The 15859-nt window shown below is 46.0% G+C and overlaps 1 protein-coding gene across 4 annotated transcripts in view; it reads left to right on the top strand.

Annotated features, from left to right (window-relative positions):
* Nucleotides 1-15859, top strand: part of MRTFA (myocardin related transcription factor A) — a 231153-nt gene that overhangs the window by 141370 nt on the left and 73924 nt on the right. For all 4 annotated transcript variants that reach the window (XM_069231149.1, XM_069231148.1, XM_069231151.1 and 1 more), the window contains one exon: nucleotides 9176-9295. In XM_069231149.1, coding sequence (XP_069087250.1) covers nucleotides 9176-9295 — 120 coding nt within the window. The remainder of the gene's footprint in view (nucleotides 1-9175; nucleotides 9296-15859) is intronic.

Below are 15859 nucleotides of genomic sequence, written 5' to 3'. Positions count from 1 at the left end.
TTTCAAAATCTCCATTCTCAATCTTTACTTGTATAAAAGAAGTGAATTTTCTTTTCAAGTAAACTGGAATGCTGTGATGAATATTGTTGATAAAAATGTAACGTGTTCACATGCTGTCATTGTTATGCTTATAGGTATTAAAAATATGACTGAAGAACAAGCCTGCAATTTTATATGCTCAGATGTTTAAGTAGAGGCATATTTATCTGTGCATACAAACTTTCCTTTGAAGTACATTTTTAAAAAATGATATCGAAATCAAGTTAATTGAGGATCATTCCTGTTAAATAGGATGTCATATTTTTATCTTAAAGAATGTTCAGCTGCCATTTAGTGTCGAAATTCAGAAGGTTTCAGTTTCCTCTGAAAAGTCTGCTATCTATGTCTGTGGGTTTTTACCCCTGTAATTGCTTGAAACCTATATGGAATAGCTTACATATTGTAATTGTATGTTCGATGGCATGTGTAGCTGCAGATACACATGCTGTGCATATCCCGCCATCTAGTGTTGGGCTCGGAGTGTTACAAGTTGTTTTACTTCGAAGAAGTCTTTTCGAGTCACGAGATCGAGGGACTCCTGCCCTTTCGGCTCCATTGCGCATGGGCGTCGACTCCATCTTAGATTGTTTTCTTTCCGCCATCGGGTTTGGACGCGTTCCTCTTCGCTCCGTGTTTCGGTTCGGAAAGTTAGTTAAATCTCAAATAATTTGACGGTATTGTTGGCGTTCGGTATCGGGTTAGTTATAGCAGATCGACACCGAATAAAAGAAGAGCTCCGGTAGCCCTTCGGGGCTTCTATCCCCCGGCAGGGCCTGGTCGGCCCGACCGCGTGCGTCTTCAAGGCTCATGGAACGGACCCCATTCCGCTTCTGCCCTCAATGCCACAGTAAGTATCCTTACACAGATCAGCATTTGGTCTGTAATTTGTGTTTGTCCCCCGAACACAAAGAGGATACTTGATAGGCCTGTCGGGCATTTCGGTCAAAGAAGACGCTACGGGACCGGAGAGCTCAAAGGCTTCAAATGGCATCGACGCCATCAGGACAACACGACGTCGAAGAAGGAGGAGACTTTCTCAATTGCCGATTCGGACTCGGACGAGGTCGAAAGTGAGCAGCCGGCGAAAACCGTGAGTAAACCTGCCCCGGCCAAAACTCACGCAAAAATCATGAAAGCCCAGGGGACGCCACCGCCGGAATGCCATTGCTTAACCCGTAAACTTGGTGACCAACCATCGGCACCGAAAAAGGGCACACACGTGTCAAAGACATCTGACTCCGGTCGAGATACCGCCACAGAGTATACTCGGCACCGAGATACTGGCTCCGACCAAACTCGACACCGAGATACCGGCTCCGAGCAAAGTCGGCACCGAGAGATCGGCACCCCGAAACCGAAAAAAGTGGCTTCTTTTCACAATGTAGCACTGCATGCTGAACCTATTGAGGATGACTTTTTATTTAATACTTTGTCGTCAACACACAGCCAGTACCAGAGTCTGCCTATGTTACCAGGGATGTTAAAACACGCAAAACAAGTGTTTCAAGACCCCGTCAAATGCAGAGCCATTACACCTAGGGTGGAAAAAAAGTACAAGCCTCCCCCTACGGACCATGTGTACATCACGCAACAACGAACACCTGACTCAGTGGTAGTAGGCGCAGCACGCAAAAGGGCAAACTCACAGACTTCTGGGGATGCACCACCACCTGACAAAGAAAGTCGAAAGTTTGAATTAGCGGTGAAAAGAGTTGCAGCACAGGCAGCCAATCAATGGCGCATTGCCAATTCACAGGCTTTATTGGCAAGATATGACAGGGCTCATTGGGATGAAATGCAGCATTTCATTCAACATGTTCCCAAGGAGTTTCAAAAGCGTGCACAGCAAGTGGTGGAGAAGGGCCAAAGTATCTCCAACAACCAGATACGATCGGCAATGGACGCAGCTGACACAGCCGCCAGGACTGTGAATACAGCGGTCACAATTCGGAGACACGCATGGCTCCGCACCTCCGGATTTAAGCCAGAGATCCAACAGGCTGTGCTTAATATGCCTTTTAATGGACAACAGTTGTTTGGGCCGGAGGTGGATACAGCTATAGAGAAGCTAAAGAAGGACACTGACACGGCCAAAGCCATGGGCGCGCTGTACTCCCCTCAAAGCAGAGGCACCTTTAGAAAGCCACACTTTAGAAGGGGGTTTCGAGCCCAAAGCACAGAACCCTCAATCTCACAAACAAGACCCACATACCAGGGCAAGTTTCAAAGAGGAGGCTTTCGGGGACAATATAGAGGTGGACAGTTCCCTAAAACCAGAGGGAAATTCCAAAGGCCTCACAAACTAAACAGTGACTTCAATGTCACAAATCCCTAACACATAACACCAGTGGGGGGGGAGACTCGCAGATTATTACAAAAATTGGGAAGAAATAACTACAGACTCATGGGTCCTAGCCATTATCCAACATGGTTATTGCATAGAATTCCTACAATTACCACCAAATGTGCCTCCAAGAACACACAACATGTCCAAACAGCACTTAGATCTATTACAACTAGAAGTCCAAGCGTTGTTACAAAAAGAGGCAAAAGAACTCGTACCCAACCATCAGAAAGGAACAGGTGTTTATTCCCTGTATTTTCTAATACCCCAAAAAAGGAAAAAACTCTGAGACCCATCTTAGATCTCAGAACACTAAATCTTTACATCAAATCAGATCACTTTCACATGGTAACACTTCAAGATGTGATCCCCTTGCTCAAACAACAAAACTACATGTCAACATTAGATCTAAAGGATGCGTACTTCCATATACCCATACATCCTTCACACAGGAAATACTTGAGGTTTGTAATCCAAGGAGTACATTACCAATTCAAAGTGTTACCATTGGGGATAACAACAGCACCAAGGGTATTTACAAAAAGCCTTGCAGTAGTAGCGGCACATATCAGAAGACAGCACATACACGTATTCCTGTATCTAGACGATTGGTTAATAAAAACCAACACTCAGAAACAGTGTCTTCAACACACAAAATACGTCATAGAAACCCTTCGCAAATTAGGGTTCTCAATAAACTACCTAAAATCACACTTACAACTGTATCAAATACAACAATACTTAGGAGCAACAATCAACACAAAAAAAGGGATTGCCACTCAAGTCCACAAAGGGTACAAGCATTCCAAAATGTAATACAAAGCATGCACCCAAACCAACAATATCAAGTAAAATTAGTGATGAAACTTCTAGGCATGATGTCTTCATGCATAGCCATTGTCCCAAACGCAAGATTACACATGCAGCCCTTACAACAGTGCCTAGCGACATAATGGACACAAGCACAGGGTCAACTTCAGGATCTAGTGTTGATAGACCGCCAAACACACACCTCGCTTCAATGGTGGAATCCTATAAATTTAAACCAAGGGCAGCCCTTCCAAGACCCAGTGCCTCAATACGTGATCACAACAGATGCTTCCATGGTAGGGTGGGGAGCACACCTCAAGTTTGGAAGTTTATAACGCTAGTAGCTCTAACTCGAGCAAACACCAGGTCCATTGCATTGCAAATGCTTGTCTATATAGTGTTCCTTGTCCAGCAGGCTTAGGATGCATTTTGTTGGGTCTTTGTGTGTTGGTGGTGGACTTGGTGGCTGAGAGTGACATGATGAGTGTAGTTTTTTTGTAGAGTAGCCTTATTGTTTAATAGACAAGGGGTTGCAAAGTTGTTAAGAGTGGCATGTTGTTTTTGTTTGTGCCTGTTTAAAATCTTAAAATCTACTGAGATATATTGTGCAAAGTGTCCAGGGGTTCCCTTACTAGTGGACATGGGCTTGCTCTAGCAATCCCAAGGTGCTCTTTTAGGGAATAGTGTGGTCGAGCAGCCTTAGGCTTATCTGAGAGGAGTGTTAGACATCTGCAAATACATACACAGTCAGTAAATGGGGAACACTGCTCAATAAGGAGATCCACACCAATTTACAAAAATAAGTTATCTTTAAATATATATCTAGGCACCACAATCCATACATTCAGGTAAGTGAGTTTTGCAAGAAAAATACTTTCAGGTTTCAAAAGTCGAAGCAGCACGTTATCCGATGGAGGAAAAACAAGTACTGCATTAAAGTATAGTACAGCGACTTAAGGGAACAATATCCTGGACTTAAGATGAATATTGGGCAAGGGTCAAGGCCACACCAACAGGTCACATCGGGTGGCACTGGGGCAGCCGGGTGCAGAGGTGTAGCACCACATCGGGTGCCCCATGTTAGTCAATGGGGATCAGTCCGGTTGAAAAGAGGCTGCAAGTTTCGACAGGGAGTCTAGTCGAGGAGAACCAACATGTGGGTTCAAGTCTTGAGATGCTCGGGACATGGGGACACCTTAGCTCCTCTTCTCCACAGGCCAGGGGTGGCGGGTGCCGAGTTGTCCTGAGGCATTGGGCTTCCTTCACCGGGAGCACTTGAGGTTGAGCATGGGCTCTCACCTTCATGGTGTCAGAAACTCATCTGTGGTGGCAGGCTGGTCGATACCAGTCAGCCAACACACGAGAGTACTAGTAGGTTTTAAGGGGGCACCTCCAAGGTGTCCTCTGGGTGCATGCATTATTAAACACAAAGGGATGATGGACGCAGTGCTGACATTTTTCAAACACTCACCTCTGTCACAGATCTGGGTTTAATCCATAGTTCTTTTTCTCACCATGCCACCCCAGTTTGGACCCATCCATATGCAAATCATTCAACCCTGTTCCCCAGGGGAACAGTCCAGCCCGAACTGCCAGGCCAGGTCCTCCCTGGACCAGAAAAAAATAATCCAGGGACCGGTTTCAGGGTATCACCCCTCTTCAACCAGGCTAGATGGAATCCAGTGGCATAGTGAACAAGGGACCCATGTCTGGGCATATATTCTGGCCGCTTAGGGGGACTTAAGCAACACAAAAGGATGATGGACGGAGTTCTGAAACTTTTCAAACACTCACCCCCAGTCACAGATCTGGGCTTAATCCATTGTTGCTCACTGTGCCACTGAATTTAAGCTATCCTGGCTGACGTTTTGAAACCCCGAAACAAGTCCCAAGATGCTTTTTCCCCGTCCAGGAAGGACCTGGCCTGGCTGTTGAGGTTGGACTGTTATTTACAAATGGCTGGGTCCAAACTGGGTGGCATGGTGAGCAAAAGAACGATGGATTAAACCCAGATCTATGACTGGGGGTGAGTGTTTCAAAAGTTTGAGCACTCCATCCATCATCTTGTTGTGTTGCATGTTTTAATAAATCCATCACTGGCATCAGTGAGGGCTTATTAATATGAGATGTTTGATACCAAACACCCCTACTTTCAGTGAAGCCATCATGTAGCAGGGAAACTCTTATTGACCTTGTACGTAAAACGGCTTCCCTGTCAACTTACTAAGTCCAAGAATCGACAAAGACATAGCAGTGGCATATCTGCTTGTGCATGATATATACATGTAATATAATGTATCCTGCCCTAGGGCTGTAAAGCCTGCTGTAGAGGTGACTTACATATGTTGCATGCAGTGTTAGGGGACATGGCACGCAGGCTTTGTGTCATGTCCTGTTTTCACTTTTAGCTGCACCAAGTGGGGGGGCGCAAAGGAATTGCCCATTGGGGAACAACTGCACAGTTTCAGGCAAAGAGATCTGGCTCTGGGGACCTGATTAGCAGGAACCCAGTGCACTTTCAGTCAAAATTGCATCGAATACCAGGCAAACGGTAGGGGTGACCGTGTAAAAAAGGGCATTTTCCTACAGGAGGGAGGAGAGTGTCAGGGGGCAAAATCCTCTCCAGTGCAAACATCTGTTACACATTGAATACCACAGACACAGCTGCGAGGCGCGGCAGCACTTGTGCCATCCTTAGGCACCACGTCTTGCTCCATATCTTTGGGTTCAAACCTTAGGTGCAACAATATTTCCTCAACTTCCCAGCTGACAGAGCACCTTTTTATGCTGCAGGTTAATGAGATGCTCAAGAAGATAAAGGAGCATAAGAGACAGACGAGTCCATGAGTGCTGCCCAGGCTACAACATACATGGCTCCTTTCGGAAGCAACAGCCCAAAGTGGCGATCAAAACCCCCTTGCTTGAGCAGCCACTCTCAAGCCAAAGGCTGCAGCAGGCTTACCATCAATAAGCCAGCAGCGGGTACAATAGGGAGGAGGCAGTAAGGAGAGAGATAATGTGGGGCTACAGAAAGGATCTGCTTCCTCTAAGCAGTGCCTTGCCCTGCATCCCCAGACCTGCCTACTAAAGCAAAAAATTCAGTGTGAGGAGGAGACGGGGCCTTGCAGATGGTGTGGCCTCGTGCCAAGTAGCATCTAAGATTCACTTTTTCCTGTGCCCGGTCCCCAAACCCCCTCCTCCACAACGAGAAATGAAAATTGCTGAGGCTGGTACTGATTTCCTGGGGTGCTTCCACACCCTTAATGGACTTCGGCAGTTCAGAGCCTCCGAAAACGAGCTGGAAATCCAATGTTTGTAGAGCTTTCCAGTTTGTTTTCCCTGCAAGTCTGTGATATTGGCTCCTCACCAGGTGACTGTGTGAATGGAGACAGTATAGTGTATCATTTGATGGCACCATGTGAGTTGACAGGTCCGCATCTCCCCAGTCACACATCACCTGTTGAGGGGAGATTACGCGATTTCCTCTTCCATTGGGTGGAGCGGACAACAAAAATTGGGTAGTAGCTGTCATCCAACACACCTACTGCCTCAAACTGCATTTCATCCCACACCCCAATATCCCACCATGGGCATCAATGTCGACTAACACCTTTTGCTACTCTTGAAAGAGATGCAGGCCCTTCTATAAACTGGCGTCCTCACAACACCAAGGGATCAGGGTATAATTGCTGTACTTTCTGACTCCCAATAAGGAAGGTTTCCTCAAATCTCAGTCTCCCTCAATGAATATGTCACATCGGAACATTTCCATATCACAACTCTGCCTGGGGTCATCTCCCTCATTCAGCAAGGAAATTTCATGAAAGTGCTGGATCTGAGGGACACCTATTTCCACATTCCCATCCACCATCCTTTTAGGAAGTAACTTTAATTTGTGATACGTGGATTACTAATTCAAAGAACTTGCCTCCAGGGTCGCCTCAGACTCAAGGGTGTTTACAAAGTGCTTAGCAGTGGTGGTAGCACATTTGCTCTGGTAAGGCATTCATTTCTTCCCCTACCTCAACGATTTGCTGATCAAGAACAGCAGCAGGCTTAAGGGTCTTGCACACGGTCAGGCGGCTGTGTCCATGCTACACACCTTGGGTTTCACTATACATGCCACCAAGCCCCATCCACAATCTCTTCTAATAAAGCCCTCCCTAGGCTCCATCTTGAATAGTGTGATAGGTAAAGCTTACCCCTATGTACAAGAAGTCTCTGTTTTTCAGCACCTGCTGCCTTTTTTTCAGCCCACTCGTCAGCTGACAGTTGCATTGTTATGCGCCTCCTAGGGATGATGGCCTCCTGTATCACTATTGTTCCTCATGCAATGTTGCACATGTGCCCCCTTCAAGAGTGGTCTCAGGTGGAAGGTCAATAGGAAGATCTAGTGCTGGTGCAGGTCAAAGAGCACCACTCACTGCTGTGGTGGAACAGCACCAACATGGTGAAAGATAGGCCTTTTGCAGACCCAATTCTGTAGCTGACCATTACCACAGACTCCTCCCTCAATATAGTGAGGTGCTCGTCTCAACCAATACACACAAACCGGACCCTCTCAGCTCCAAGATTGTCACTTGAGTTACTTGAAACTCCTTGCCACCATTCAGCTAGCCCTCAAAGCCTTTCTGAATGTCATTCAGGGCAAGGTAGTCCAGATCAGAACAGACAACATGACTACCATATATTACATCTAGTAGTAAGGCAGCACACACCTAATCTCCGCTCTCTCCTCTAGTGCAGAGGATCCGGAATCAGCCACTCTGCTACAACGTTCACCTCATGTTTTGAGCATTTCCCAGTGATGGACAATGACTTTGCAGACCTGCAAAGGATGCATCAGCATGTTCATGAGTGGGAGGCCCACCCCCCAGATCCTTCATACATACTTCCACATTGGGGCACCTCACGGATAGACCTGTTAACTACCCCAGATCATGCAAAATGTCCAAGCTTCACTGGAAGGTTCCCACATTCACAGTCCCTGGGCAATGCACTATGGATGAACTTGTCAGGGATATTTACCTACTCTTTATAAGATCTCTCACAACTTGGCTTTGTGTTGAGAAAGCTCAGACAAACATCACTAACTCATCCTATTAGCGGCAACCTGGGCCAGACAGCCTTGCTATTTCACTCTCTTGAAGTTGTCTCTCAGCCTCCAGAGAAGATTCCCCATAGGCTGGAATTTTTCACACAGAGGCAAGGTCAGGCATCAGGATCCCCAGCTGCTCAATCTTTCAATTTGGCACCTGAGGTATATTAGAGTTTAGTTATCTTCACCTGCCTCAAGAGTACACAGCTGTCTTGAAGGAGTCCCGACAGCCACCAAACAGGGTTGCACTGCAGCAAAATATGAGGTTTGTACAGTACTGCATTTTAAACAAATAAGATCCTTTAAAACCCACGGTTCAGGAGATTGTCACCTACCATTTGTACTAACAAAAGTCAACTTTGACTGAAAGATGGCAATTTAGATTTAATTTGTGATGATCTGATGAGTATCAGTGTGTTGGCTGGTTCTGTCAGTGTGTTTGGCGGTTCATTTGTTGTGTTTACTGGAGCTGTGTGTTACATTCTCCTTCACTAGTAATACCACTTCTGTTTCTGATATTTTGTTACTGGATTTTCAATGGTGTCACAATTGTTGTCTTCTTGGGTTTTGACACTGTCCATATGTTTGATGGTTCAGTCACTGCCCGTCTGGTCTGTGGTTCTGTCACTTTCCATATGTTCAGTAGTTGTCATTTTTTGTGTGTTCCATAGTTCTGTCATAGTGGATGTGTTGACCGTGACTGTTCCTGTCAGTGTATTTGATTCTTCCAATGTTGTCTGTGTCTCTAGAGTTTTTGTTTCACTGTTGTTAACGTTGGATGGAACTAACATTGTTTGTATGCTTTGTTGGGATGTTCCCACACAGTTTCCATTCCTAGTTGGGCTGTCCTCATATACCACACCCCTTTCTTCTTGCCCCCACAGCGAGTTCAGTCTGCACCAAACAGCATTTCCAGCCAGTCACCCGTTCCCCTCTGTACCAGTGATTCCCAGCCCTCAGTACAGCTGCAGACTGGAGGACTTGTACATCAACCAGCTTCTAAGGTAAGAATGATGGGCATTGTTCACAGCTTAAGGCCTTGCCCAGACACAAAGTCAGTTACTGCTATATATTCAGACATATTTCTCATTGCTCCAGCTCCATTACAGAGGTGAGTGAGTAACTTCTCTTTGTTGGTAAGTTTATTCATTCTGTGGAAGCTTTTGTTTTTCCCTGACTGAGTCCCCTTGTGCACTCCACTGAGTTGGTTGATATATCCTTTACAATGTTCGCTCCTACTTGATGGCCAGTAACTCCCCAACTATAATAAAACCTCTAAATGTCTGCCCCCCTGCTGGGCAGGTCGTCATTATTTGGAGGCTTCTAGTTGTAAACTGATGGAGGCTTGTTTCTTGGCCAGCAGCTCCTCTACTGTAATGGGGGCTTTTGATGTTCATTCCCCTGTGTGGGCAGTAGTCTTTTAACAACCCTGCACTATCACCAGTTCTCAGTAGTGTAAAGACAACAAATTCTTCTCTGTTGAACGCTAACTCAATTTCATGATGTGTGAAAAGCTTAAAACTACCCACAAATTCCCCACCCAGGTCCCCGACTGGATCTGAAGATTTTTCTCAGCTTTGTTCCTACTCACCAGCAGGTATGGGAACTTTGGCTCTTGCATCGAGTCCATGCTGCCCCGTAAATAACACCAGAGCCCCTGGGCGCTTATGTCAGTTCTCCTTCTGACGCAGATCCGGGGCTAGCTACTTGATTTTCTCCTCAGTTTACCCCCCCCAAAAAAAAAAGTAAATTGCACTGCCAAACCACTCTCACACCTTCCATGGCGAAGAAGCAGACACTTTTTGTAAATGCTCCAAATTGACTTTTTGCAGTTGTTCTCTCTCTGCCCTGATGCATTTCACCTGACTAACACAGCCTTGATCACATACAATTGTGGCACCATCACAACACCATAGAAAGTGACAAAATACTTCTTAAAATGATTTGCACACATTTCTAATTGCACGTTACATGACTTGTTTTAGTTTTACAATTGGAGCTCCTAATACCCGAATACGCATATAATGTACAATCTAATTATTCTCCACAATACAATCAAAATCCACAGAACTCATTCAAACAGAAATCCAAAGCTAATATTCAAAATCAATATTCAAAGAGTGAAATTCAAAAAAAAATATTTAAAACAGTCTGCCCAAGTGGGCTTATATGACCAACCACCATTAGTCCACATTGCTTGCTGATCAAACATGGGTTGCTTATTCAGCCATCATAAAACCTTTAATAACTTCATATCAGTCACTAATTGTATCTACTCAATAACCATATGCAAGATTGTTCAACTTTAAAGTGGTATTCTGATCCTTTATGCAACGAAGAATTGGGGATTATACTCTGAGGATAAAATATGAATGGAGGATGAGTGGGAGAACACATATTTCTAATGGGGGCTATACAGCAAGATAAATCATTTAGTTTGACATATTTATAGGCACATATATAATTAATCATCAGCATTTAAGCCATTTGGTGTTTTGCTGTCAAGATTCAGAATATATCTCATTTCCATTTGACTGAGGGACTTTTCCCTGTTACCACGCCTCATATTGCTCTGTATTGCATCAATAACAAAATACTTCAGCTTTCTCACATCCTGACTGTGTTCCTCTTCAAAATGCCTGGCCACTTGGATAGGTGTGGTCCCTATGTTTGATGGTCCTCATGTGCTGTAAAATCCATTTGTGTACCTGAAGCATTATGCTGCCCACATTCCTGAGATTGCAGTTGAAATTTAGGACGTAAGCTGTATACTCTGTTTTGCTGGTGTAAAAACCTTATATCATATATGGTCTGTTGTGAAATGGGGTTTCAGTATTCTATGGTATTCACCCGTATCTGACACACTTTGCACGTGCTGCAATTGTGAAACCTTCTACTCTGTTCTAACCATGTTCTGTGTCGGACTACCTTTTGACCACGCCTAACAAGGGCATCACACATTGAAAAAGCTCTTTGATATGTTATTGAAGAGTTCCTTGAAATCTTTTGTCCTGTCACTGGATCAGCTTTGATAATATACCAGGGCTTACAAACTAATGTTCTAAAGGCCCTTTTCTTGATTACTGTAGGATGTGATTAGTTAATACCTTCACTATCTTGCTTCTTATTTTTATTGGCAAAAAAGATAGATTCCATTTTTCTTTTAGTGACTGCAACCTTGGTTCTCTCGTACGGGATTTCCATGTATAGTCATAAGCACTGAATAGTTCTGCGCGCCTGCGGGGACCCCGGAGCACTGGTGTGAAGTATATTCTGAAGTGCTAATACCAGCCCTTTGAAAAAGGTCTGTCAAAAAAACACTTAAGAATAACAATGTGCAGCCTATGTGAACAGCTACACAGGCCAAATTGTTAAAAGAAAACAGTTGTAGTGTAAATTCACGTTTAAACATCTATTTATTCTATAAATGTAATAACAAATACATTCTCATATTCTATTTACACCTCTCATGAGAATAAAAAATGCAGGGCAGTGTAGCCCATAGGCTGCCATTATACAGAATGTAAATAGAGCTGTACCTTTAAGAAAGTAAAGTCTTCCAGTTTCCCATCATGCACAGCAAAAGGCAGCTGCCTCAGTTCTTTTTTCCGGCTCCTCTCTGACAGGACCCTGAAGCATTGAGCTCTACCTCACAAAGCCTTTTTGTGACAGAAATTCATTAAAAATCTTTTGAATTTCAATTTCACTCGACGTTTTTAACATTGAGTGATCATTTCCTACTCTTTTCTGTTAAATTCTGACAGAATTTTGAGGTTTTTCTAGTTCAGAAATGCCTTCACTTTTTGACAAATGCCCTTCTTGTGGCAGAAAAAAGGCTAAAACAGATCCACATCGGGTCTGTATAATTTGCCTTCCATCCAGCCACAAACCGGAGTCGTGTGACATCTGTAAAACTTTCTCCAGAAGAACTCTTCGTGACGGGGAGAAAATCCGACTTCAGGCGAAAGAGGACAGGAGAAAAAGTGGTCATTCTACCACAGAGCGAGGAGAAGGTCAGTCTTCTACCAGGGCTCACCCTGTTTCCTCTATAACTCCGACCAGACCTGCTAAAAAACGACACAGGTCTCCGACGACGTCGAGGGCGTCGACGTCGAGACAGGGAACGGCGCCAACATGCTCGCCGTCGAGGAGTGGTTCACCAGCGAGGAAGAGACATCGTTCGCCGTCGATAGCCATTTCGCCGTCGAGACGGCGTGGACACTCGCCGTCGAGATCTGGGTCGCCGTCGACACAGCGAGGACGATCCACGTTGAGGAGATCTGAGTCCGGCTCGCCGTCGACACGACGAGAGCGATCGACGTCGAGGGAGAGTGCTCGCCGTCGGAGACGTTCGCTGTCACCACAACGACGTCGAGGGTCGTCGTCGAGAGGTTCTCAACGGCGAGAGGAATCGACATCGAAAGGCACTCGCCGTCACCGCACTTCGACGTCGAGGAGTGTGTCGACGTTGAGGCGACAATCAAAGAGGCCTAGAAGGGTTTATACCACGTCAGAATCCTCTGCCTCACTCATCCTGATTCCAGCGTCTCCACAACTCTCTCCTCGACAGTCGCCGTTGCCGCAGACACCGGTAACACCTACGGCTCCTCTTCCGGCTCCTCCTTCAGAGTCTGTTTTGACGCGATCTGTAAGACGTTCTGGACATTCCTCTAGACGTTCATCTTCCTCTCGGCACCATCGTCATGAATCACGGCAGAGATCTCAGCATTCACATCATAGACATTCTTCTTCGTGTACACGGGACTACTCTCCAACCCTATCGGACTCACCGTCCCCGAAAGTGTCCCCCATAGATGATGTGAATACATTCCAGGAGGTCTTAGTACGAGGGGCAACCAAACTGAATATCCCGCTGGCGGTACCTGCCCCATCGACGTCAGAAATCTTCCAGACCTTTGCTTCCACTGGTTCCAGGTCTTATTGAACCGGCAATGGATATTTTTCTTACACCGGCCGCAACAAAGTCTGCTCCTTCCAGACTTATTAAGAAATATCGTCCACCAGAACAAGATCCTCTATTCTTGAGGTCGGACCCAGTACCGGATTCGGTGGTCATAGTAGCGGCAAAGAAATTGCATTCGACATCACCGTCTTCCTCTTCACCTCCAGATAAAGAGAGCATAAAGATCGATGCTGCAGGACGAAAAGTATGTTCTACTGCAGCCATCACGATGAAAGCAGCCAGCGCTACTGCTTTATTAGGGAGATACGATCGGGCCCTCTGGGACTCTGTACTGCAGTTTGCGGAACATCTTCCTAAGGACAAAAGGGAAGATTTCCTGGAGGTCGTGGACGAGGGAGCCATGGTTTCTAACCAAGTAATAAGTGCTGCAGCTGATTCTTCGGTACTATCCACACATAACTATGCTCACGGAATAGCGCTCAGAAGACATGCATGGTTGAGACTTACATCTCTCAAACCAGAAGCACAGCAGAGAATAAAAAATTTACCTTTCTCAGGCTCCACTTTGTTCGGTTCTCATGCCGATGATGAGATGGGCAGAATGAAGTCTGAGCTAGATACCCTGAAAGCGGTAGGCATGGAACGACCAAAAGAACAACGAAAGGTATTCCGCCCATATCAGCGAAGACTTTTCACCCACCGGTATCAGTCACCACACTGGATGTCTTCACGCCAACAGCAACAGCAGCAGCATCAAAGGGGCTTCTCCACACAACGAAGGTCGACAAGGGGTCGTTCAACACCTCAAACTCAGACAGCTCGACAGGCTCCCGCGTCTAAGCCCTGAATCTTCGCTTCCCCCTCCTCCGTTATCCACTCCGGTAGGGGGAAGTATCTCAAATCATCTCGACGAGTGGCTACACATCACATCAGACGCCTGGGTATTGAATATTGTGAGACATGGTTACGCTCTCAGATTCACCAGTCCTCCACCATCTGTTCCACCCAAAACAGCCAGCCACCACCTCGAAGCTCTTCAGTTAGAAGTCACTATTCTATTACAAAAAAGAGCCATAGAACCCGTCCCAATCAGCCAGCAAGGGAAGGGGATTTATTCGAGGTATTTCCTTGTACCGAAAAAAGACAAGCAAGAGTTTCGTCCCATTTTAGATCTAAGGACAGCAAAAAAGTGGATTCGCAAAGAGAAATTCAGGATGCTATCCTTGCACCAAATTTACCCACATCTTCGTCAGCGCGACTGGCTCTGTGCAATAGACCTTTGCGACGCTTACTTTCATATTCCGGTGACCAAGAAACATCGAAAATTCCTAAGGTTCACAGTCGGAAAACGTCATTACCAATTTGCGGTTCTACCCTTCAGCCTCAAATCAGCGCAGAGAACTTTTTCCAAATGCATGGCGGTGGTAGCCGCCCACTTGAGGAAACACTGAATATTTGTCTACCCCTATCTAGACGATTGGCTCATAAAGGCCTCCAGTTATCTAGAGGCGCAACAACATTTCAAATGGACTCTACAGTTGTTGCAGAAGCTCGGTCTTCAAGTCAATATCCTGAAATCCACAGCAACGCCTGTTCAGAGGTTGCATTACTTAGGGGCCATTATAGATACCAATCTAGGAAAGGTGTTTCCTTCGGAGGAACGACGATTATCGATTCTCCAAAAGTGCAAACAACTGCAGGAAACTCCTCAGACCACTGCAAGAGTAATAGCTTCTCTACTGGGCTCGATGGCGTCTTGTATCCATCTCGTTCCCAATGCTCGCCTCCATATGAGACCATTACAGGAAAACCTGGAGGATCAGTGGTGTCAACTGATGGACGATTGGGAGAACAAAGTCCTCCTTTCTCCCCACGCCCTACAGTCCCTCAAGTGGTGGTGTTTACCCAGCAATCTCTTGGTGGGGATTCCGTTCCAACAACAGCCTCCAGCTCAAACCATCGTAACAGATGCGTCACTGCTCGGATGGGGGGCGCACATGGAACATCTTCGAGTCCAAGGCAAGTGGAGAGAGTCTCTATCACATCAACCTGCTGGAACTTCGCGCAGTCCACCTTGCGCTCAAAGCCTTCCTTCCCTCTCTGAGAGCAGAAACTCTCCTTCTCCAGACGGACAACGTGGCCACTATGTACTACGTGAACAAACAAGGAGGCACCAGGTCCAGGATTTTATCCAGAGAGGCTCAGATAATCTGGCATTGGCTTCTAGCCAGGAACCTGTCGCTAGTGGCAACTCACCTGCCTGGCATCCAGAATGTTCAAGCGGATGCCCTCAGTCGCGTAATGGACGAGAACCACGAATGGGTGCTACACGACGACGTCGTTCGTTCCATTTTCGCACTATGGGGTACCCCCTCTATTCGCAACCCCAGAAAACAAGAAAAATCCCAAAACTTCGCCTCCAGATATTACCATCCAGGGACACTGGGGAATGCCCTGTGGATAAGCTGGTCAGGAGCATTTCTTTACGCCTTTCCACCGCTTCCCCTGATTCCGGCGGTCCTCCAGAAGTTATCCAATGCTCAGTCCAAAATGATCCTAATTGCTCCGGAATGGCCACGCCAATGGTGGTTCCCAGACCTTCTTCACCGGTCACTCAAACCACACAGCAGGCTGCCTTATCGTC

The sequence above is a fragment of the Pleurodeles waltl genome, chromosome 4_2 (assembly GCF_031143425.1).
Source record: "Pleurodeles waltl isolate 20211129_DDA chromosome 4_2, aPleWal1.hap1.20221129, whole genome shotgun sequence".
Taxonomy (NCBI): Eukaryota; Metazoa; Chordata; class Amphibia; order Caudata; family Salamandridae; genus Pleurodeles; species Pleurodeles waltl.
The sequence above is the reverse complement of the archived record's forward strand: the minus strand, read 5'-3'. Positions and strand labels throughout refer to the sequence as shown.